General features: G+C 46.5%; 1 protein-coding gene across 3 annotated transcripts in view; it reads right to left on the bottom strand.

The window, feature by feature from the left end:
- TET1 (tet methylcytosine dioxygenase 1) overlaps positions 1-19234 on the bottom strand; it is a 68024-nt gene extending 48790 nt beyond the window's left edge. For all 3 annotated transcript variants that reach the window (XM_075423121.1, XM_075423122.1, XM_075423123.1), the window contains exons 1-3: positions 19145-19234; positions 8982-11024; positions 1901-1951 (exon numbers count right to left, since the gene is read on the bottom strand). In XM_075423121.1, coding sequence (XP_075279236.1) covers positions 1901-1951; positions 8982-10901 — 1971 coding nt within the window. In that variant the 5' untranslated portion in view covers positions 10902-11024; positions 19145-19234. The remainder of the gene's footprint in view (positions 1-1900; positions 1952-8981; positions 11025-19144) is intronic.
- Positions 19235-25420: the final 6186 nt, after the last annotated feature.

The following is a 25420-nucleotide window of genomic DNA, read 5'->3' as shown; positions in this document are numbered from 1 at the left end:
CCAAACTAGCTGTTTCATGAGATGCCTTCAGGGGTACCATGCTTTACTTTGTGCATGCAAGAGAATAAACTCCTACAAAGCACACTTCAGCACCACAAAGCAAAGACAAATACTACAAAACACACAGAACAGTACCTAAAACCAAAGAGGAAACACTGCAGAGTCAATTCAGCAAAGTCAAACCAGAATAAACACAAGTCCAATGACTAGCATATGATACTACGTATGCACAAAAACAGACAAGCCTTTCCATTTAAGTGCCAAGGAAAAAAACCTCTTCAGAAGGCTTTCTGGAAACAAGAGGAGTAACAGCATCATATTACATCGCAACCTGCCTCACCATCAAATCAGAGACACAGTAGTAAAATGAACTCAAAGAGCAAAATCTGAAGACCCACTATGAGCCCCTACTGTAGACAAGGCACGTAATAAAATGTGTCTGCCTATCACAAAAAAAAAAGCTTTTTCACACTTTGACAGGTGTCATACTGATTACACATTACAAAGCTGAATGACACATTTACAAACAGTCCTTATTTTGAACACTACTATCAACTTAACCACACAAAACATAGAACAAACAAAAACTAAAGTTTTAACTACACCTATGCACTAGGTTACAAAAGCAGCAGTAATTTAATGAGCAATTAGAAGCATATCCATGACTTTATGAAAAATACTTATTTTTAAATGGATTCATTTATTTCATGAAAGAAAAAAAAAGCACTTGCTAGTGTTGTACAATTACTGTTAGCATACAGGAAGCTGGTTTGCACAACTACTCCCACGTGAAAAGACAAGACACCCTTGAGGCTGGACATACTCACAAGTCAAATAAGGTTATTTGTTCCTTGCTTAATCTTATACTTTAATTTTACTTTTTACAGCTCCTTTAAGCAAGTTTCTGTAACATGTAACAGTCAAGACAAAACTGATGAGAAACTGGGATGTTTTCAGACAAAATTACACTATAGACATTCAGCATTTATCAAATCCACCATGTCCAGTAACTTCTGCAATTTTAATGTACCGAAACAATACTAAACTATCTTGTATTACATTTAGCCGGTATAAGAGAATAGTTCTACAGAGCAACATATTTTTTCTCATTTTCCTCAGCTTCACCTTACATCATCTTACTCACACTATCCATCCTACAACATGTTAGTTTGAAACAACAGAATTAATGACTGACTTGTATTCAAAATATTCTAAAGACTAACTGAAAGATACAAGATCAATGTGCTACCTGTTACGTTTTTTAAAAAACACTGCCCATGAGTATAGGAAATCTGTATTTTGTTATAAAACCAAAAACACTTCCATTCGAAACACCAATCTTTTGTTACTATGAAAGATAGCCATCTTAAAAACCCTGAAGAAACATGTCACCATGTGAAACTGAAGGCTGTTGTAAGTTTACAGAATTTTCAGTTTCACTTGAGGTATTCTGAAGTTCAAAGAAAAAAGGAAATCAAAACTACAGTAACATATGCATAAAATTTCCACTTTTGTTAATTTGGTTTGCACTGTAACATTGACTTCTCGCATTAAATTTCCGATGCAATAAAATCTGTATACTCAAAACCCCACCAACATTCAGCTGTTACCTTTGGAAGCATGAAACTAGGAACAGAGGAAATTAAAGTGAATCTTCAATGCAATGGAAAGCGAACTTTTTGGTCTGCAGACTTGTGCAGAAAGATTCAAATACATACACAACATGCTGGAGAGAAAGAGGAAAAAAAGAACATGTTCTGTGCTTTTAAAATTAGTTAATCTCCTGAATGGCTGGAAAGCGCAGCTTCCCAGAAATTAACCCTTCCGTGTCCTAATCTACATGACAAGAAAACGCTGCTTACATCGGGAGGGGGTAAATATTAAAGCGATCGTCGGTTACCTTTAAAACTCTTTGCTTCCTCCTCTGAGGTCTTTTGTTTTCAGTTAGAACCTAAAAAAACATCAAATTGCAGAATAAGTTGTGGTCACAAAGGCAGACACCTCCGATTTTATTATCAAACTGCAATTATCTCTCAGATACCCAGAATGCTTTACGTGCGGCACTTTAGAGGGCTGGCAGAGGCTCTACGCGGCCCCTCCACCGCCACCCCGACGCACGGCGACGCCGGAGAGGGCCGAGGGGAGAGGCCCCGCCGCCCCCCTGGAGCCGGCCTCGCTGGTGCCCCGCATTCCTCACAGCTGCGCCCACGAGGCGGCCATCTTGCTTCCTGCCGCAGCGGCGCCCTCCTCCAGGCGGCGTCGCGGGCGCGAGCCCCGCGCGGCTGCGCGCGCTCGCGCGCGCGGGCACGCCGCCGGCGCTCGCAGCCGCCGGCCCGCCCCAGCCAATGGGGCGGCCGCGGCCCGCGACGCGCGCCCACACCCCCCCCCGCCCCCCGGCGGCCGGCCTCCTCCCGCGCTCGCGCCGGCCCTGCCCAAACAAAGGGGCTCCTGTGCGGGCGCCGCGACGGCCGCCGGCAAAAGGCGGCACGGACTCGCCGCGCGCGCGGATGGGGAGCCGCCGGCGCGCGCCCGCGCACAGGCGCGCGCACGGCCCAGGCCCGGGGGGGGGGGGGGCGGGAAGGAGAGTGTGTGTGTGAGTGGGGGCCGCGGGGCACCCACCCGGGCAGCGGGCCCGGGCTCTCGCGGCTCTGCAAAGGCCGCCGCACGCGGGGTCAGGCGAGGACACGGCCCCCGCACGCACGCGTGCCCCCCATGCACACGCGGCGGCGCGGGCACGCGCGCGCCGGTAACGCACGCCTGTGCACGAGGCAGGCGGGCACCGCGCGGCGACGCGCTGGAGAGGGCCGGACGCAGCCCCCCCCCCTTCCGCCAGCGACCGGGTCCCGCGGGGCTCCGGTGAGGGGCCACGCTCTCCCTGGCCTGGGAAGCGCAGCAGCGGCCGCCCACGGGGGAAACCGCCCCGGGTCGAGGGCTCCGCCGTGCTGCGGGGTCAGGCTGCGTCCCCCCCAGCCCCGCAGCACCTCGCAAAGCACCTGCTGCAGACCGGCTGCGGCGGGAACAGGCCAGCCCGCAGACGGGGCGCCCAGCTGTGCAGGCAGAGGGTCGCAGCTCTGCCACGCGTCTCCACGCCAGGCCCGAACCCATCACGCGGGCGCTTGCTGACCGCAGACGACAAACCAGTAACAAGGCACCTAGCACACCACCAGCCACCCAAGCACCCACTGAAACCACCTGCCGCTGACACCCAAACCAGCACCCTGGCCATGGATTTATGCACTACGCGTGAAAAAACTACAAGAACATCTTTTCAGCAGCCATAGACTGAAATTTGAAACCGTTTTCTTTATCTACTGCTCAATTACAAGTGTAATTCCTGTCCAGTCACTGCTGCAGATCAGTTGCGTGCTCAGCTGTGGACACACAACTCCTCCTGCAGCCTGGCAGCCAAGCAAGAGCAGGCTGCTGCTCAGTGTTGTTTTCTGATGCTACCTTTGTATTTAAGCTCCTTGGTTGTCGCAACAGAGTGCTGTAGTAAGCATGATTTAGGAGTAGGTAAAATAAAAGTACAGATTCATAATGTTTTCCTAAAATTCTACAAGTCTGCAAGGGTCTTTAAGCGTAATAGAAACAAGAGAGGTACATACGCTCAGTGGTCTGATTCTTCTTTGCAGTTTTGGCTACTTAAGATGCTCTACGGTCCAGAAAAAAAACCATTAAAAAAATATTTGTTTGCTTAGAAACCTAAGCCCCAGTATTCTCATTTAGTCCCCAGTTTGTTGTGCACAGGGTACAGCACTTGGGCAGTAGTTTCAAGTTTCATTGTTAGTTACAGTTTCCCCTCCTGTTAGGATGTGTCCTCATACACATGGAAGGAAACAAACCTCTTAAAATAAAAATTTCTCCCTAAAAGCTGTCAGAACTGGCACGGAAAATAAGGAGCAGTGAAGAGGCAACTTTTTAAACGCATCCTCTGAAAATAACTAGACCCCAGACTAACCCATTTCCCTCTAATTTAGGCTGCATTATAGTCCACACCCATGATCACAGAGAATGGCAAAGAAGTGTGAGTTGTAATTATTTTACACACCCATGGGGCACGTGTGTGTAAAATTAGAATAAACTGCACTACTCCAACTCCCTGCCCTGCATCCATGCAGCAGGCTGTACACAGCTCTGCTCATCTTTGCCACACGTTACCAAACTCCTCTAGCCCGTGTGCCATCCCCTTACAAAAACTCTCAAGTATCGTAATTCAAGAGGAGTGGTTTTATGCGCACTCTTTTTAAAATTTAACTGGCTTCAATATTTCTGGAGTCTATTGTAAAATAAATACCACAGCATCTAAATTTCTTGATTATAACTAGGTCCGGCCAAAAAGCAAGAATTCCATTTTGCTTATATTTTTTTTGAGATTTCGACATTTGATGGTGCTCCAAAGCAGAGCAAAGCTTTCAAAAATTCAAGAGGAGACAGATGGGATGGGGGAGACCAAAGTTCAAGCCCCTGGTTTGCATCAGGCAAGAAGCCCTAACCACCAAGCTGTTCTAATAATTCTCCCCCTTTTTAAGTTTTAAGCAGAAATTTCGTTTGGAACCTTGAGAAACTTTCCCCCAAAAAACAGCTGCATCGAGACAGATAGTAGCTGTGAAAGCTCTCTGTTAAATCAGCATTTCCCATTCAAGGAATGGCTTACTGGAAAGTTCCCAACGGACTCTAATTGCAGCATCCTTTTTAAATATGTCTGGGTTTTCGGCAGCATGTTAAAAACCCACAAGCAAGCAGGCCCTTATTGTTATTTAATATTTCCATGTTACTCAGATTACAGCTATTAAATACGATGTCTCGAGACACCTTGGTCAACCCAGCGAACTTACACTCAGTGACCTGATTTTATTTTCAGTTTGTTGACTCCAGGTCCCACTAAATCTAGCATGGTCCGTTACCCAATACCAGCTAAAGCTCTCCCTGGCAGATGCCTTCAGCCCAAGAGGGCTCCCTGCCCAGGCAGGAACTTAAAATGCAAGCACACTTTGCAGAAGGCAGCCTTTGGAGACAAGGGCTCCCCGCAGCCGCTGGTTGCGCAGTGGCTCTGCAGCAGCCCTGTACGTTTACGGCCTTTTGGGCAAGAGGAGCTCCGGTGGCATGTCATGAAACCCTGCAAGTTCACCTTGGCAACTGGAGCCGCTCAGCTTGGCACCCTCCTGGGCCAGGGCTGGGGCTATGGCTACGCCCCAGACAGCGGTGGAAGCCAGTTAAGAGCCAAGCCCGACTGCCTGGCCAGAGCCCAGCACGACACCATGCACAACTACCGGGCACCACAGCCAGCTCGATCGATGACTGCAAGTGCCCCGAAGGCAGCGTTTTCATGCCGAGCATGTGCTGCTACATCTGCAACACCCACCTGTGCAAAAAGGGAACCCTTTTTCCAAGGAGAAAATAAAACAAACAATGGACCACCGTCCCTATCTATGTGCTGGCTTTGAGCCCACGAAAGAAACCCTTGCCCCATATCGCAACGCATCCTGACAGCCTCACCACGCGTGACGATGCAACGGCACATAAGCAGACCACTTCTTGACATGAAATCTGCTCCTCAGCAGTAAACAGCTGTGAAATAGCCTTCAGTAACTGCTATACTATTTCAGAAAACAGCAGTCCTGGAAAGACAAGACAAAAATGTGGAAGCGTCACACTCGTGTGCGTAAGCTTATCAACTGCTCTTCCCACTGTGAAGCATTCCCGCATTACTCATTCTGAGAGGGACAGTAACCCAATACAAAGCCTTTTTCCTCTTCTTTGCAAAGCTTGCTTACAATTTTTATTTCCAGGCTGCTCTTACAAAAAAATTCAGTGAGCAAAAATTTTCTTCCTCTACATATTTTGTAATTTTTCTTTGCCAACTCCTAACCAGCCAGCCACCGCGTGAATCGCTCAGGAAGAGGAGCACTACATACAACACCACTGCTACGCACAGGGGCTGTGAACTAGAGCTCACAATGCTTTATCCAGACTTTCATGATGTCACGTCCCTGCAAAAGCCATTATATTCAGCAAGGTAAACGATCACTGAAGGTTTATGGGGATGTTATTTTTAAGTGGTATTTTTCAAGTCCAATACAGTTTTCAAATCTTTATCTGGATTATGTGTGAATTAATGACAATAACAGTAACGTAACTAATACCAGCTCCAAACATGCAGTGGATACTCTCTGAGGGTTGAATGTTTGTGCACACATGGGCATGTGTGTTGGAACATGCACTTCATTCTCCATTCATGGCTTCTACTAGCCAGGCCTTACACCCTGTAACCGTAAATCCACATAAATTCTTAAGGAAAACCAATACTTTTTCTTTTTTAAACAGTATGCATGGACTGCCGACGCCTGCACCGGCTATCCTGCAGCTGTTTAATTTTCAGAGCTCTCAATGACTTCATTGTGACTTTTGCATTGTTTAGTTAGCACAAAAAGAGATAATTCCCTTTAAGGCAAAACAACAACATTTAAACTATGGTCATGCAGAGCATGTCTATCCCCTACACCCTTCTCCCAGTGAATCACCTCCAAAAAATGCTTACATTCCACCAACATGAGAGAGAGATGCACAACTCCGCCGAACAAGAAATGCACTGAAGCCAATCTCATTTCCCTTAATTACTATGTTCACTTTCCATACCATGGACAGAGATCTACAGTTTCGTTTTTTCCCCAGCTGCCCTCTGTTTGAAACACATTACTGCCATAGAAACCCCAGCTGTTGCAGTCCTAATCCTACCAGTCTGGGAAAACACAATGGGATTCCCTTCTGGAGTGCTACTATCTTATCTAAAGGATAGCTGCTGAACAGAGTGATATGGCGTTTCCCATCCCCCAACACCTCCCCCTGTATCACAACATCTTTAAAGAGCTCTCTAACATGTCTAGATTGTAGAAATATTTTCCTCTTTCGTTTTCTCAAAGCACCATTTCTAGAGATTACAAATGAGACAAGGGTTGCTTCTCGGAATATCTGAAAAGGCACTGGGTTTCATTCAAACACAGCTTTCTAAGAAAATACCTGACATGTTCTTAAATGTCAGGAATACTTCATTTCCTCCATGCACTACTCTGAAACTTCATATGACATTTAACGAGAAATGAAGGCGGCCTCTGGTGCAGCTCTAAATGCATTGTACAAAATGTGACCAGTTTAATAAAAGCACACCAAAAAAAAGCTGCCAAAGAAAAGAATAACAACAAGGAATCTCTCATAAAGAAAGCAAAAGGAGCACCCAAAGAGGACAAAGGTGAAGGGGGCAAAGCTAATCTGCAAGGAGAAGGTCAGCCTGAGCAACAAGAAAAGAAGTATGTTTAGCCTGGAAAACAAAGGTTGACAGAAAAGCTGGAGTGCTTCCTTTCACCAGCCCTGCCAAAACCCTTTTTAAAACATGGCTTTTAGGTCACTTCCTACCTCAACTCCACCAATTCTCTCCCACGAGCTTCTTGAATCCCACTGACTAAATATACAAAAGGACATAATGTCACTACTCTTTTGCTGTAAAAAGTCAGGATCAGTCTCCATCCCCTTTATTGTCTTACTACATATCTTAAGTCACATTATAGCTGTCCCTCCCCTCACTTTTTGTTTTTTTTTAAAGAGCATTTAGGAGTAGATGAGACACAGAGATGTTCTTGAATGAACTCTGAGCCAAGCTGTTTAAACCTATTTCCCTAAAAATTACAACTTCAAATATACTTCCCCCACAAAGGGGAATATATCATATCCCCTCACTGCTAGAGGACTTTCCTTTCTGCTTGCCTACCTTAAAAACAGAACGGACTTCTCTGCAAACCCTGGTAAGCACAGGACAGAGAGTGGTGAAAACAGGAGGTCTCCTGACATCTCTGCAACTGATAGGAATTTCTACCTGCTGTAAGAACACACAGTTTTAATGAAACTGCTATCGAGAAAGGTTTTGCAGGTGCATTCTCCCCAGCGTGAACTGCTCCACTCACAGTGCAAGCTGGCGCAGAGACTTGAACCTCAGTTTCCCACATCCCAAGGCAAATGTCCCAGTGACAACCACCAAGACAGTGTCTTCCCCTCCGTGGCTCGGGTACCACTGGATCATAAGAAGCAGAATGCTTCCAGCAGGACGTGGAGGTTGCAGAGGCTAACTCTGCAGCTCAGAGGTCAGGGAATTCAGTTGGGATGTGGGAAATCTATGTTCAACTCCCTACTTACCTGATTTAAAGCCTGATCTTGAACTGATATCTCTCAGAAGGTCAGTGCTGTTATCACAGGGGCATACAGATTGTCTTTTCCCCTCCTCTTTGTTCCACAAGTAATGACCTGGGTTACAAAAGGCTGATGGATCAGAAAAATGGGTAAGAAACACAGAAAAAGAAAGTATGTATGGGGGATGTGGTAAAAGACAAAGGGAGACAGGCAGGAGAAATGAAATGAGAGAAACAGAAGAATAGACAATTAGAAAGGCAGAGAGATGTGAAAGGGGAAATGCAGCTACATTTTTGATCCTGAAGTTTTTAAACTTTATTTCCACCAAATCTGTCATCACAAGCAAATTATTTTAGCTGAATTAAAGAGCAAACAGCCTGCCTCTCTTCACTTTTTAACCTTAAGTATTCTGAAATACAGACCCCCTCCCTAAGAACTTACAGCCTCCTAAGACTACCCTCACTCCCCTCCCTCCCCACATTTTGCACTTAAATCCTTCTCATCTCTTTATGCTCTCAATTAATTCATTGTTTTGGCCAATATACCAGTATCTGCAACACAGAGCTAAAGTCATACTTACCTCTGATTTTATTCATTTATGCAGCAGGAACAAGAACAACTCCGGCTCACTTTAATCTATACCTCTATAGATGACAAGAGAAAGTTAATATACAACCTGTTAGCTCCAACAGTACGCCTAAGCTCTCTGAAGCTGTATGGTGACCAGCATTTCCCTTTGCAGAATTTTAAGATGCACCTCAAGCCTCAAAAGAATGACTTAATTTGCAACCTTTCTGGCTTACCTCAAAAGGTAGCGTGATTGGCGGTGGTGGCTTTTTCAGTTCTTCACATTTTCTCTTCTTACATATCCGGTGACTAGTTTTGCGTTTCCTGCAACAGCTGCATTCTTCACAATTTGTTTTCCGCAGACAGGGCTCACAGACTCCACAACGCCTTCGTTTCTTCTTCTCTAGCATAGGGAGCAGAGATGAATATGGAACAGGGTAATCACCAGCTGGATTTTTAAGAGAGGATGGCCCTGAGGCCTCAGTTGCTTCAGTGCTGTCGCTCACGTTGTCCTGAACCAAATTCAAGCTTACTCCGACTCTTCCCAGCTGTGATGAATAATCATTATGCTGCAGTCTTGAGTCAGCTGGCAAATCTGCATTTATGGCTTTTTCTAAGGCAAGAGCAGAGATTTCTGTGCTTGAAGGCAACTCTGAAACAAAATCTTCAGAGCTTTCACCAGAGATTTTATGGACCGTGTTTTTTTCTAAATCTGGAGATAAAGTGGGGACATAACCTGAATTCAAAATTAATGTCTCTGCATCAATACATTTAACAAGCTGCTCAATGTCCTCCACTTCAATATTGTTTAAAGAGGTATTGGAAACTGGTTCACATACTGCAAATATGTCTTTTGAGTCAGATTCTGAATTCTTTCTTGTACAGCTCAAATCCAAATCTGAGTCAAGTTCTTTGTGAACGGGTACAAAATCCACAACCAGTTTCATGTGGGATTCTGCAAGCAAGCTCGCACCTTCAAAATGTAAAAACGAATTTGATTCAGTGGCAGTTACAGAGCTGGGATTTGAACCAACGTCTTTATTCTCACACTCCAAATCCCTGCCTGCCTTCAAGCAGGATTCTGCAAGTGAGCTTGCATCTTCTAATAAACGTTCTTGTGAGTTAAACTCAGAGGTAACTATAGATGCAAAATTTGAGTCTTGTTCTTCACTAGGTAGCACCAGGTCCGACTCTGCTTCTATGTGGGATTTGGCAAGTGGGACCGACTCTTCTAACAGTACTGCTGAGCTGAGGTCTGAGGTATCGACAGAACTGGAGTCAGGTTCTTTACTGTTAGGCACCAGATCAAAGGAAGCCTCCGCACACACCTTCGAGTATGATTCAGAGGTGATTCTGGAGTCAGGAGGAGAAGATGGAAGCACAAGCGCAGCATCTTCAACAAATGGTTCAGCCAAACTACCCGCATCGAGATCACTGGGTGTCTGCTGACAGGGCATGTCTTCACGCTTGTATTTCACCTCTGACGCTTCTGTATCGTCTTCAGTTACCTGACCGCTTGAAACGGAGTCATTTGTTTCACGTATTTCTACCTCTTTGTCTTGACTGGCACACATGGTAGCAGGCTCTTCGCCTGCACTACACGGAGTATCTTCTACAGGCAGAGGAGCTAACTCATTTTGTGCTAAATCTTGTTTCAAAACTCTTTCGCCTGCTTCAACATTTTTTTCTTCGACTACTGTCAGGGCTTCTTGTTCATGTTTTTCCTTTGTTTCTAGCCTTTTTTGTGCTGCAGCTTTCCTGGGTTTTGCAATGGTTGGAGTTTGGGACAATCTACGGGAGAACGATCGGTTACGGAGTGACATTGTAAAGCCATTGATGTTGAAAGAATCCTGGTTGTGAAAGAGGATATTGTCAGCTTTCTCCAAACTCACCCAAGATGCTCCAGACAAGGTTCTGGTTACACTGCTCCTGAGAAGTCTACCTGAAGAGCTCATGATTGGTTTCTTTTCTTGCTGTTTTTTCTTAACATCTTTTTCTTGCGCTGGCTTTTTGCCTTTTCCAGAACTAACAGCTTTTGTGGAAGTCTTTGTGGTTTTCTTTCTCACGTGGCTAGACTTCTTTTTGCCCTGGTTAGTTTTCCTTTTGCCTAACTCTTCCTTTTTGACTAATCTGGAAGGCCTCGCGTGGTGAGCCATGTCTGCGGAGTAGCAGAAATGTTAAGAGGAGAGATGGAAAAAAATCATGAGCTCTTGAGAGAAATTTTCAATAGAAAACTGCATACTCCCATTGCTGTTCTCTCTGGTGATACAGCGTTTACTCTGAAACAGAACAAGACATAAAATAGCATTAATATAATTCTAATTAATGAAGGGCACGTACATTAAACTGAACATGTTTAATATTTAAAAATACAAAGGTAGAATAAGAAATATTGGTATTGGATGTTATGCTCAATTAACACAAAAGCCTTGAAGGTATTAGTATATTGCAAAACTGAAAGCTTGCCTAAATGCCTGTAAGACAAATGAAGAAGCAAATGGAGCTCAAATAACCAGGCAACATCACATATTTACTGTTTTATGTCAGTTCTAAGTAGTTTGACTTTTCTCAACCCTGTTAATAGTTCATTAACCACCCCTCCCCTTCAGTAAGAACAGGTAAAATTTACATCCACAACCTTATGGATGTTCAGGAAAAAAAGAACAAAGCTGAATTTATTTCACATGAGTGCACTCATACACCACCACCAGAGCATCTCCCATTCTTTTACCATCCACTGGCTGCCCAGCATGGAACAATTCCAAATAGAATGGGAGAGGTAGCTAGCTCCCTGAAGATGTCTAACCTGTGGTGTTACAGGGAAACTGGACCAAGGAAGAATTGCCTTTCTCAGTGTTATCTCCCAGAATAACACACAGGTGCACTGCATTACATTGCAGGCCTTGATTCTGTCGTGTCTACCTATATCCAATGTATTACGCAGGCAGTCATCTCTGCTTCATCATTACGAGTACTCACATATTTACCTTCAACAAATACCACACATATGTCCTAAGCTTTTGTCCTGAAACACAACCAGGGTGCAGAAGTCTCCCAGCTCCCCAAATACAACTCAGTCATCTCAGAAGACACAAGAGATTCTTCGTGCTCCAAGTAAACTTCCTTCAAGATGCGCTGGGGTTTTTCAAACGTAAAGCAATTCTCATAAGTACATAGTTCTTAAGCACACAGCTCTTTTTAAGTACCTGTGGAAGGCTTTTAAAGCTTTATGTAGCTGTCTGAACAGATCAGATAGGTAGGCAAGAGCAGCCAAAAAGGGGAGCAGATGGAGCCAGAGCAAGATGCTCTGTGATCTCAGGGAGGAGGGTGCCTTCCCTTTGTCGTCACTCCTTTGAATTCCTTAAGCCAAAATCTAGTCATCTACAGGCCACCTGCATCCCACTGATGGGAAAACTAAGAACAAGAAACATGGGGATGATGTCTAAAATCCTGCCCGCTAAAGGAAGTAAAAAAAAAAAAGGAAATAAATGGAATCCTTGCTTCTAAAGGAAGCAGAAAAGGCAAGTAGGGAGCTACCAGGCTCCTGACACCACCACTCCTTCCTATGACCTCAACCCCACCTTGCAGCCACCAGTGTGATGTTACGGAGGCTGCACTCACCCACAACCTGGTGTGAGCTCTGCTGAAGGTGGGGAGAGCTACGCTAGTGCAGCCCAGTCTGCTTAACACTCCAGAAATGTTTAATGGTACTACACCAGCCAGGTTTGGCTAGTGTAGGGCACACGAAAAGGCACGGGGCACATGAAGAGCAGGCTCCACGAGCAGAACAGACACTCCCCCCCAACCACAAACACATACCTACAGCACAAGGGGTGCAGAAAGCTGACAACTATCCGCACCAAACACCGCTGCACTGTGTCAAGATCAGCTCATTAGCCCGCCGAGGCAATGGTCTAGCATGGCCAACACGCACAGCCCCTCAGTGTGGGACCACCAGTTCCTCCCGCTCCCCAAACCAGCACGCTGACAGCAAGCTTGTTTCTGACTGTCTCAGCCCTGAGCAGGCTACCCAGTGGCCACAGTACCTACCAAGGCTAACAATAACTCTCCAAACTCCTTTCAGATAGCTTAAAGCATTTTGAAGCCTAGCTCGTTTGTTCAGCAGTAGTAAGCTGACTGATCCTGTGCACTACAACATATAAACCAAGCATCTTGCCTAAACATGCTGTGATTATTCTGCATCACATCTTCACATTACCTATCAGATGAACATTATTACTGAGACAGGAGTTTTTCCACACATTCAAGTACCATTTTAGAGCCAGCACTGCTGTACAAGACAAGGCTAAACACACTTGTAAGGTCAGATCAGAAAACAATGCCCAGCAAACACACAATGAACAAGCTAACAGCATCCCTGCTCCATCACAGCAAAACACCCAACATGGAGAGACTAAATAGACACGCGTAGTTGTTTTGTAACTGTGGGTGATGCTTCAAAGGCCACAGAAGAGACCTGAACAGCTCCCGCAAAAGCACTCTATATAAGATGGGTCAGACACTGAAACAGCAAAATAAGCACTTGGCTGAAATGAAGGTAATCCGAGTGCTTTCCTCCCCCTGCCCTTCTCTGGAGATGCGTGGCGGAAGGGGGACATGGCCATTACTACTCACTCCATGAACTGAGTGCCAAAGAGGGCACTGGCATCATGTCAGCAGGTCCATGAAATAGTTGTCGGCAGCCCACAAAAAGCTTCCCCAGTTTCTAGTGGTTTTGACAGAGACTGGGCTCCTCATTCCAAAGGACAGCCTGGAGGGCTGCAAAACCAGTTGGAAGCAAGCAGCAGGTAGCGCATCTGTAGCCATTAGCGGTCAGCCCTACATAACAGTGGCAGGAGAGGAAATGCGAGCTACTTTCAGAGACTACAGGCAAGACAGCAAGGAAGAAAGCAAGCAAACAACACGAAGGGCCAGGCAACATGAGATTGCGTGAATCAGGAGGGGAACTGAAGACTTTTTTTTTTTTTTCTCTATCAGCCCTGAAACAGAAGAAGAGCAGAATGACAAGAGAAAACAGGAGATCTGGAGTGGAAACAGAGACTGGACTTCTCAAGATACTGCATGTGTATAATGCTTTGCTCACGTTACTTCTCTACATAAGCAGTTGCCACTGCTGTTGTGGAAGCCTGGGAAGCATGATCATTAAAATTATCAATTAGAAGCTTCATTTATAACAAATTTGTAATTTTTTAAAATATAATTACATAATAATGTATCTTTACCTGCATTTTGGAAATTGCAATGTGGTTGCTTCAGGACTGAAGAAGCAAGACAGTCCCGGGTTTTTTTTTCATTTAATACAGAAAAACATACCTGTCTGGCAAGAATGTAGAAAAGTATCAAAGCCAAAGTGTTGCTTCTTCTCAGGGCCAAAGTTAGAGTCTATGAACATCCAGTGGCTGAAGACTTCCCTTTTTCTTGGTAAACAAGGAACGTTGATATTTGTAGGAAATTGACTGACATTTAACTGCTGCATTAAAGAAGATGGCAAAGGCTGCTAGTATTTCTCTTTCTCAGAGACGACAATACAGGCGCACAAGAACAGCAACAGTTTTATCCATTTTATTTCAATTTTGTCACCGGAGTGAATTTACGTTTTTCAGAAGAGATCTGGGTGACAGATCCCTAAAGGAAAATTTTAGTCCCCAGTTCCCCGTGTCCCCCCCAAAAAGTACTTGACTTCATTTATATTTGTCTGTAACTCTGAGCACCTGACCCCCAAGGTGACTGTAAGCTCTTGTGAGAAGTGCCTGTGAGCAAGAGATCTTTGCTTCCCTTAAAGAAAGCCCATAGTCTTGATGAATACCAGTCTGCCACAGTAACTTCAACGGCTAGATAAAAGCCGTCTAACATTTTTTAAACAGTGTCTAATAAAACTAAATTACATTGTTACTTCTTTGTCTACTCTTCCACATTCAGGACCAAGGTAGCTACAAGCTCAGTATTCAAGTTTTTTTTTCTGTAACACTAGGAAATTTTTTACCATCCCTCTTCCATTTAAAGCAATGGTAATGACTCTATTCATGCCTGCAGCAGTTGCAAATTGCCTCATGTCACTTCTTAATGACAACAAATGGCTGTATCACATTGGTCACATATAGCAAGAAATTAATTATATTTCAAAAATATTTATGTGGACTTAGCAGGATTATCAAACATAAACCTCATGGGGCAATATAATAACTTGGCAGTTTTCCACTGTTCTGGTGAGAAACAAACTTACTTCAATGTTCTCTTCCAAAAGCCACATCAGGTGGGACATACCATACCCTCCCTGAGAGCAGAGGGCAAGCGTCTCTATGAAGCAAAAGAGGTAACAGGTACAGAAAGGTTTGCGGGGAACTGCCTTATATAATAACAGTGCATCCCAAAGCTGTTTGTTACTTGAGCTGACTTATCTCTTCTAATTCATGTGCAAAGCTGAAAGCTGGTTTTAAGGCCAGTTGCTTAAGTTTTGCTCATTCACAGTAATAAATCTGAAGCAATCCCACCGACTGCTATAATCCTTAACAAATACTGCTAAAAAAGCTAATCAAGGACTCAATCTTTTAGTCCCATCTTGGCCAAAATTCCAAACAATTATAATGAGAATTTTGCCTACAAAGTAATTGGAGAATTTAACCCCACAGTGCTGAATGCCTCCAGAAAAAAAGCAAGTAAACAAACAATAAAACACACACCCCGCTTTTCTTATTTACTTTCCCTTTACACAAAAGGATAAAAAAATAAAGCAAGTTTTCCTTTTAGAGGTAGTGTCCATCAAGATTCTGTTCCGTAACTTCATTCTGGTTGGATGACAGTGAGGGGGAAGAGATAAACACGTGTTCTCATAAAATGGTGGCACCTTTTTTATGGCATCATGAAAGACAACAAGTGACCCCTGAACAAACACAGCTGCATGGGGAAAAAAAAAAATGACACAGCTAGGACTAGTTGAGCCTGGTTTCACTACAGTCAGATGCACTAATTTAATACATTTTATTTCAGTATCTTTTCAAAAGTCACTTGAGATTGGCCCGGTGGGGAAACAAGACCTGGAAGGTGTCATAAAAGCCACTTCATAACACGCAAGTCCCATGTAATAAGGGCCACAATTTGACTTAGAAGTTGTCACACATGCTCAGATGTACAACTTTGAATTGAAAGGCATCTCATCTTCCAGCGAGGAATACGCAAGAGATACCAGAGAAGACAAGACATTAGAAAATTTGAGCCTCACATTAGGTGCAAAAGCTTTTTTCACAGTCTTTTCATGATTATGTCATATCATCTGCATATTCTTCCCAGCTACACCAACGTCAACCTGCTTTTCAATCCTGCCTAATTCCCTGCATCTACCGATTGCTCTGTGCAACACTTTGTATATGAAAAGAAGGGAAATGGGTTAGGAGGGAATTAATTTTCCCTTTCCCCCTTCTTCAATCCTTGAGTACTCATTTGGTTTTGGTTAAGAAATAAAATGAAACTTGTCATCTGCCTTCTCAGTATCATGAGTTATTTCATGCACAGTCTTGTAAAGAGGCCTCTCCCCCTTCCCAGGGCTCGCGGTGGGATTTCCCCCAGCTCCCTCCGCAGAGGCACCCCCAAGGCCCCCCCACACACAGCCCCCCAGACCTCTCCTCCTGCACTCCTGTTTCAAGTGGTGTTTCTATGATCTCACATGCCACTCAAGGGTACTGTTATCCATTTTACTACAGGTTTTCTGCTTTACTTTCCAGGATTATGCCACTCAAGACATATTTTATCCACGTATACTAAACCCTGACTTAAGTCAACACTTTCCAGTAGCATAACCACAAATCTGGGACAGGCACTGCAGGATGCCACCTCACAAAGAGATATGCTCAAAGTATAATCCTTTTCCTACTGACACCAGTAACACCAGATGACGTTGAGCAGGCCAAGCACCAAGGCCTTCACCTAAATTTCTGTCCTCGCTGGACCCGGAAGGCCACCTCTGTGCTTGGAGGATAAGTCTGGATAAGGCAGGACTGCCACCACATCCTACTTCCCTCTGCTGCGTGGGGAGCTGAACACAGCTGCAAAACACACACTCATACGAATTCAGCAAAAGACATCGATGCTTAGCATTTTGCAATGTCATGACTTCAGCGTGCACCTTGGAGCCTGCACAGTGACTGAAACAGACAAAAAAATACCGCAAAAAAAGCAAGCCCTCCTGGTTTAGGGAAAGCTCTATTAGAACAATACAAAAACTGTGGCAAGGAACCACACGTGCTTAAACCACAAAACCAGACTAAGCCTCAGACAAACAACTGGCACCAAAAATCCATTGTGAAGACTCACACGCATGTGCAAGTATCCTCCCAGGCAGAAGCACGCGCTTGCTTCAACCTCTGTGCAGTGCAGCCAAACACTGACCTTAATAGGGCGAATGCTAAAAAGTAAAAAAAAAACCAAGTAATTTCTCAGGGTTCACCAAATGAAAGCCCTTTCCACCAGAACACTCCAGATATTTCTGAATAAAAAAAGCAAGCAAAACCCCTCAGCTAACCATATGCCCCTCTAATTCTGCATTTTTGCTGTTTTAAACACTGAATTTTTTTTTAAATAATATTTGACTCCGTTCTTCAAGGGGTTTGCCTTTTCTTAACAAAAAAAAAAAAAAAGAAAAAAAGACACTAACCGAACCACCTTATCTCAAACTCAATTAAAAGAAGGGGGAGGTGGAGGGAAGAACCTTCAGGCAAAGATTAAGCCTGGAAAATTTCAGCCTGAAAGGTGTTTTGAAATGTAAGTAACTGAAAACAGAAAGCAGGATGGAAATGCTTAGGCAGCTTTAACAGCCACGGGTAGCACGCCAGCTGTAATAAAATGCTATCAGTAAGGATTTTGAATTATTACACAGTGAAGACTTGGGTCTTACAGAAACCACAAATATCAGAAAGGTCCCCGGTGCGCCTCACCTTGAATCCTCCCCCGAATGCCTGCTCTGCGCAACCCAGCCCTCCCGCTTCTCCTCCGAGCAGAAACCCCTCCTGCCCAGAAGGACGGAGCCCCGCTCATCCCGAGAGCAGCCACCACCCTCCCTTGCGCTGCCGGAGAAACCGCTTCTGGAAAGCATCCACCAGCCTTCTCCTTCTCCGCGACCAGGGTTGACCAGGCCACCTGCCCGATTTTGCCCAGGCCAAGCATAAATGCTGCGTTTTCTGGATTCAATCTCTGCTCCTGATCTGTGTTGACTGGCGTTAACGAAACCAAGGCGATTCCTGCACAGAACGGCCTTCTGCCTCTCCACGAGAGTACCTTAACAACAGTACCGAGCGCAGCTGGGAAGACCTACTGTTCGGAAGACGATATTTTTTAATTATTATTATTTTCACAGGTTTCTCCATCGGCTTTAAAGAGACGCCCCCGACACGGGTGTGCCGGTGCCCCGCTCCAGACGCCCGCTCCCCTCTCCTCCCTCACGGAGCGGCACCTCGCCACGCTGGGCTGCTGCTCCACAGGCCGAGCTGCCAGGGCGCGGAGCACCCCGCTCTCCAGACGCCCACCTCCAGGGCAGGACAGGCGAGGCTCACGGCCGGCCCGCTCCGCCGGCCCCCGCGCCGCCGGCTTCCCGGCCGGAGGGGCACTCGGCAGCACCTCGGGGGCTGCGGCCCCGCCGGGTCCTCCCGGGCAGGCGGGGGGAAGGGAAGGGGCAGGCAGGGCCCGCCTTGGGGGGGGGGAGGCAGCTGCTCCTCGTGGCCCGGCCCCACTGCTGGCCGTTCCCCCCGACCCCGGGAGCCCTCCGCGGGGCTGCAGACAATGGGGCCGGCCCCAGCGGGAGCGCCGGGGACCCGCAGCGCCCCCGCGGAGCCGCCCCCCCCCCCTCCCCCCGGGCACCCCCCGAGGGGGCTGCTGCCGCCGCACGGCCCTCGCCCGCCGGTCTGCGGGGCGGGGGGCGGGCGGGGGGGGGCCGCAGGGGCCTTCCGGCTGGCCGGAGGCCCCGGCTGTCGGGCAGGGTCCCTTTAATGGTTGGCTGCGGGCAGTTTCTCTCGCCTGGCGGGTTTTTCCAGGCAGGCTCTGGCCGCTGCAGAGCAAACACGCTCCAGCCCAGCCAGGGAGACCGGACTTCTTCGCTCTTTCGGGCCAACAAACTGCGTTTTGCATTTGAATAACCCCCAGCCCGCCCGCCTCCCTCCCTCCCTCCCTCCCCGCCTCGAGAGGGCCCGACCCGCGGGGCTCCCGGCCCGGGAGCGGGGGTGGCCCTGCCTCCCCCTCCCCACTCCACCCTGGCTCGTCCCGCTGCGAAGTTGAGCGAGGGAAGGAAGGGGGGAAGTAAAAAAAACCGGGGGGGGGGGGGGGGGGTCAGAAAGCAGAGGTCTCGGCCGCCCCCCCCCCCCCCGCCGCCCCGGGAGCCGTCCCACACACGTACCAGGGCTGCGGCGCGGCCGGCCCGCAGCTCACAGGAAGGGGCGACGCTGGCATGGCTTGGCGGTCCGCGGCTCACGGCCCGGGCCCCCGCGGGCGGGCGGCTCCCATGGCGCGACCAGCCCAGCCCCGGGCCGCGAAACGTGCTCTGGGCGGCGGCGGCAGCGCGCGTCGCCCCTGGCCGGACCCTCCGGGAGGGAGCGGGGAGGGGGCGGCTCGGCGGGGCGCTCGCCGCACCGAGCCCTCCCGGCAGGCGGCAAAACGCGCCCTGGATCCCCGCGGCCGGAGCGGGATTCGCCAACGCACACACCCCCCACCCCCCTCACCCCCACCCCACCCACCCCCCCGCGCTGCGGGGTGACCCGGCCCGGCCCCGCGGAAAGCGGGGGCGAAGGGCCGGGAGGGGGGCGGCCGTCCCTCCCCAGCTGCCCCCCCGGGAGCCGCAGTCGACGTGCCAGGCTGGTAACGCCGGGGGTTATTTAACAACAACAACAACGACGACGACTGAAATGACTACAATGAGAGAAAAGTCAAATTACTCCGTTACTTGCGGAGGCTGCGGTTTGACACCGCGTGCCTCCCGACCAGCAATGGAGGTGACACCCTCTGAAATCATACTTTTTTTTTTCCTCCGGGCTGGAAGAAAGTCTGGTCAGCAGTTACGGACAAGGGGTTTGCTGGGGGGGGGGGGGGGGAGCCCCTTCCCATCAGATGCGTGGCCCAGGAACACCCCCAAACACCGATGTCCACACAGGCCCGGCCATCCCACGAGTGGGGCAAACAGCCAGCAGCGTGGGGAGATGCTGGTTGAGAGGAAGGGCTGCTGAGCCCTGCTCTGCCCCTCCCCCGCCTCATCCATGAGGATATTTGCTGCTCCTTCCCAGAGGGAAGCAGGCAAGCAAAGCATTGTCATAAGAGGAAGAGTCAGTCCAGCCTTCTTACACGACTCATTATCACTACAGCCTTTTGTCAGAGGGGAAATCAGGCCACCGAGTCTAACATCTCTTCAGACTGGAAAACAGATGTTGGAAGTGAGATCTATGAAACAATATACCCTAGCACTACTTTTTTTCAAAAAAAAAAAAACAAAACAACAAAACCCTTCATTATTATTAAATCTCTAGCTGTTGTAGTATGAAGCACTTCAAATGTGAACCAACCCATTCAAATGGGAGCCTGCAGAGAGGTTTTTCTATGGCATACAGGAGAGCAGCACTGTCCACATCCATTTCTATAAAGGTGCTCTGAATGCCAGTGTTTTGCTAACTATTTTAACTCACACGTGGGAAAGAAGCCGTGGCACAGATCTGCACAGCTTCTTGTTACCGCTGCAGCTCAGAGCCAGTGGGTAGGTAGCCCATCACCAATCTGTACCTCCGTCCTCTTCTCTCCTCCCCTTCATTTCCTTGTAGTGAAAAAGAAATAGTCTGGGAATCATAGCCAAGCTCACAGGCATTTCAGACACAACAAGGTGAAATCAGCAACACATACACCTGCATTTTCAACGTTTGCCTGATCAGCTCTCAGTGGCAGATAATTTCAGCAACACATGAGTTCTCTTTGCTGGGTGTAACCATACCATCTCCTCCTTGCTCTGACAGCTTGCCAAAAAAAGGATGCTTTTCTAGAGGGTTAGATATCCAGACTTCTGTCATTGCAAAGACCTGCCCTGCTAAAAGAAGAGGTAACACAAGCTATTTTTGTAAGATATAATAGATGATTTGAGAAATAACAGAACTGTCGCTCTCCTAGTGGTGCACCCAGCAAAAGTAAGGAGAAGGAACTGGAACTTGATGATAAAGCCCCACATAAGCTGAGTATGTTTCTTGGGAAGATGATAGTAAGTTGGAAGTTGTGGGCCTGAACAAAATGCAGAGCAAGAAATGAGTAACTCAGAGGAAAGCAACAAGCAAGGAGGGCTATGGCTTGGTTAGAAAAAGCAGGTTAATAGGAGTAGCCAAACGTCACCACATACAATCACAGCTCCATTAAAAACATGCTAGGAAACAAACAAGAATTAACAATTGTTCATTTTCACAGCCAAAGACATATATGCTCATGGCCTCTTTCAACACTAATAAATATCCTAGGATGCAAAGAGCACCAGGTAACACTCTTTCCTGGCAACACTGAGATACTCAGCCTACCAAGACAAGCAGAGTATAAAGGTTTGGAACAACTGCCTGGGCAACAAAATGGTGGATGAAATCCTCTCACTAACATGCAAAGTGAGGCACATGGGGGGAAACATGGAAATCACAGCCTCCGAATTAGCTACTACCATTCCAAAAAAGAGATCCTGGTACTGTGACAGATATTTCTGTGTAACTGTTCTGTATGCTCAAGTGGAATGTTAGGAATCCTTGCAAAAGAAGGGGAGAACAGAACAGGAAACATCACTACACCATCGTTATTTAGTCCAGATCTATTGTCTGCTTACATCTTGAATATAACATGCAGTTCTGGTCTGCTTAAAAGATGTAAAGTGGAACATAAAAAGGCACAGAAAAATGTAGCAAGGGTCTCAAAAAGCAGAAGGAACAGCTGAACTCACCAAGATTTTCACCCTGGAAAGAAGGCAATCTGAGTTAAATGTCAACTAATATATTATATATACAAGAGTAGTACAGAAAGTGTTATCAGAGAGTGAATACTCACTGTTTCTCCAAGGTAGAGGATATCAAGTCAATTTATCAAAGAGATGCATCGGAACAGGAGAGAGCTGCTTCTTCGTGCAATGTGTCGTCAAACCATGGAACTCACTGTTACAGCACATTGTAGATGCTAAAAACTTTACAGGTTAAGGTTTTTTTAAAAGCAAAATTAATAGAAGGAAGTTTAATTAAAAGCAACTTAGCATAAAAAGTACTATTTTAGGTATACATTACTTGAAGCTGGAAGACTATGTTGAGGCAACAGTTTTGTACACTACTCAAGCTTTCTTCCTTGTGTATGTGCCACTGGCTACCGTCAGGGGTAAAGTTTTAAACTGGTGGACCTTTGGTCCAACACAGTGCTACCATCCCTGTGTCTTTAACCAGAATAACATGCAGATTGATACATACCTGCAAAATGAATAAAACTGGACACTTAGTACCAAGGAACACAGTGCACAAACCCATAAGCAGTTCTGCATTGCAGGCAGCTCTAGGAAAATTTGGGTCTGAGCAACAGGGAGCCCCACACAACAGGCAGCAGGACAAGGACCTCCCCAGCCAGCACCCAGCCCCACCATACACACACAAGACAAGCGGGACAGGCCTAGCGGTGGCATCCACATTCAGCCAAGAGTCCAGATAATACATCAGCTACCAAGAGGTGAGGCAGATCTGAGGCTGAACTAAGAAGTCAGTCTGCAGGTCAGAAACAGGTCTAGTGACCCAACAAGCATGCAAAGTCAGACACAATCCAACCAGGATCCATAGGTAACCAAAGATAGTCAAGGCCAGACTCTAGCTCAACAGAAGTCACAGCTTAACCAGGACTGAGCTTAAATAGAGCTCCTGGGCCCATGGGCAGAGGATGTGGGTGGAGATCCCAGGTGCAGCTGGTCAGGTCCGTTAAGGCCTATTAGTGCCCTCAGGGCCCTGACCCTGGAAACAGAACTATTCAGGTAAGTTGTCCCTAAATCAGTCCTGCAGAGTCATCTGGATCGGACCTCTGCAACAAGCATGGCATCTGTCCAGGCTAGCGAAGGTTAGACGTGTCACTGATGCTGAACCCAAGCTAAGCTCTCCGCAAACCAAAAGCTCTAGGAATTACACTGCAAAGACACCAACGCTGCTTTGTAAGGGAAAGACTGGCTCTAGCCAGGCCTAGCTAGGCTAGCCCTGCCTCCCTTGTAGTGGAAACATGATGCTGAGACATTAGAGCTGGCCCCTTGTGTGATTACAAAGCATGGATTAAAGCATCTACCTTGCAAAGCCTCGCTTGCATTTATTAGCTCGGGCTCCGGTGTGTCAAAGTGACCAGCCTGCTCCCAGACCAGACGTGGCCTGGGAAGCTATATGCTGCACTGATGTGGTGCCGTGCCTGCTAATCCAGCCGAACACAAGCCAACCACTGTTAATGCCTTTGTATTTGTAACACAGATGATCAGATAAATCACCCACAGCATTGTTAGTTGGCAGTATCTGAAAGAGAAAAGTCTTGAACAACATGAGTTTAAGGCAGAAACTCTTGAATTCTAATTGTGGTTTTGACAATGACTTCCTCGTTCAGTCTTTCTTGGCCGTGGTTCTATAGATAGTATCTACCTGCCTGATTGGCACTGAAAATAAGTTAACATTTGTAAGCACGGTGAACACAGATAGCTTAAGCATTAATACTATTTTACATGACATAAGGCCAGAAGGGACTACGATTTCATCTTCTGATGCCCATTTTACAGGCCCATTGCATTGCAGTTTCTATTTTTGTTGGAAATCTTGGCCCTCACTTCACTGCATGATTGTGCACGAGCAATATAAAGCATGAGTGCAGAATGATTGTGTTGTGCCTGGCCAGCAAACGCTACATCTGGGAAGATGGCTCATTTTTTTATGCACCGACGCAGCATTTTTGGATGCTTCAAGTCTACTGCACCTTTGCAGTAAGCTCTGTGATACCAAAGGGCATGAAGTGCACACCTCTTCCCTGCACTTGAAAGAAAGGAAGAGGCCTTCTTAGCTAGAGAAATTTGGCACCACTTTACATGCAGCCTCAATGATTTCAGAGAGTCAAATATTTCTGCTCTTTAAAGACCTCACCAACATGCTATGGGTAGGGACTATCAGGGTCCTGAGGATGTCAACAGGCGTTGACCAGCCTCACCCAGGGTATCCACCCACTCACCCGGTCCATGGGCTCAAGAGCTCCATTTCAGCTCAGGCCTAGCCAGGCAATTGCTTTTTGTCTAAGCTATGTTATAGATATGCTTGTTTCAAGTCCTGGCTCTAGCCTTTTTTCTTGTCTGGACCTAGCTGCTACATGAACTTCAGACTTGTCTCCAACCTTCTTTTGGGCCTTATCTTCTGCTGTTCCTGACTTGCTTCTCTGGATGGACCCCAGACCTGCTCTGTGCCCGCACTGTGACTGCTGATGGAGCCTGTTCCCAGTACCCAGCTCTGCCTGTCCTGCTGCAGGATTGCGCTGTGTTGGTGAGGATATCACCCATGCTGTGGTCACCCTTGGCTCCTAGCTCATCACCTCTCAGGAAGCAGCACTGTCCTGCCTGCTTACTCACAGAGATGAAGAATGATCAGTATGCCATATTGGCAAAGACTTCAGATTTGCTTTATCTATTTCCAGTCTGCAAGCCATAATATCTGTTGCAGAACAAGAAAAAAAAAATCAGGTTCCTGAGTCTCCTGTAGGAAAATTTCTGTAGTTCTGGTGGGTTTGGATATGGTTTGGGGCAAATGAACAGACAACTAGATAGATGTTACTTCAGCTCACTAACTAGTGAAGACCAGAAGCAAGTATAAAGCGCAAAAAATCTTTCTGATGCCTATAGCCCAGAGGCATGACACTAGAGGATAACTTCTACAACTGTCTCAAAACAGAGCTTGAGGTACACCAAGCTCTTTTTAAGAGCTCTGAAAATAATATTTTCAGCAACAACTGCCATGAGACTAGCTTACCTAACTTTAGCCTTGATAATTTATTTCAACTGATAAATACTTGAAACATCTTTACCAAAACAAGCATCCTCAACAACAAAAAAATTCAGAAACAAATTATAGCTATTGATAAATCTACGTACCTGCTTGAATTTTTCTACAAGTTAGCAGCTCTGCTCTTAGTTATCTTGACTTTACTGTCTTCATCTGTTTATTATTAATCTGCTAGGCAAGGATGACATAGTGTCAGGCATGAGTGTAACCTGAGTGATATTAAAAATGCTGATGACTTTTAAGAATGGGTCAGAAAAGTCACCAGAGAAATTCTGTAAAGGGCATAAACACTTCCAGGTAAAAAGATGAAGTGACAGCAGTGAGAATGATAAGATTTGAAGGTGCAAATAATGAACTACTACAGGGCCTAGTAAACAGAAGTTCAGAGCATTTTGTACCAGCAAGTATTTAAAAAAAAAAGGCTCATTGCTGAATTCCTTTGTGTGTTAGTATAACTCTATGAGATGCAAGTTTCTTATTATTTTCCTAAACAGTATGCACTCAGGGAGCACACTTCCCTAAATTACAAGGGTGGGCTAAGTACCTTCCGGAGATAGCTTGCCTGTATCCAAAAGAAGCAACAGCCCATTTATGCAGTTGACCGATTTCTCTGGTCACTGGTGAAA

The sequence above is a fragment of the Opisthocomus hoazin genome, chromosome 6 (assembly GCF_030867145.1).
Source record: "Opisthocomus hoazin isolate bOpiHoa1 chromosome 6, bOpiHoa1.hap1, whole genome shotgun sequence".
In the NCBI taxonomy this organism is placed as follows: domain Eukaryota; kingdom Metazoa; phylum Chordata; class Aves; order Opisthocomiformes; family Opisthocomidae; genus Opisthocomus; species Opisthocomus hoazin.
This window is presented reverse-complemented; position numbering and strand designations above follow the sequence as displayed.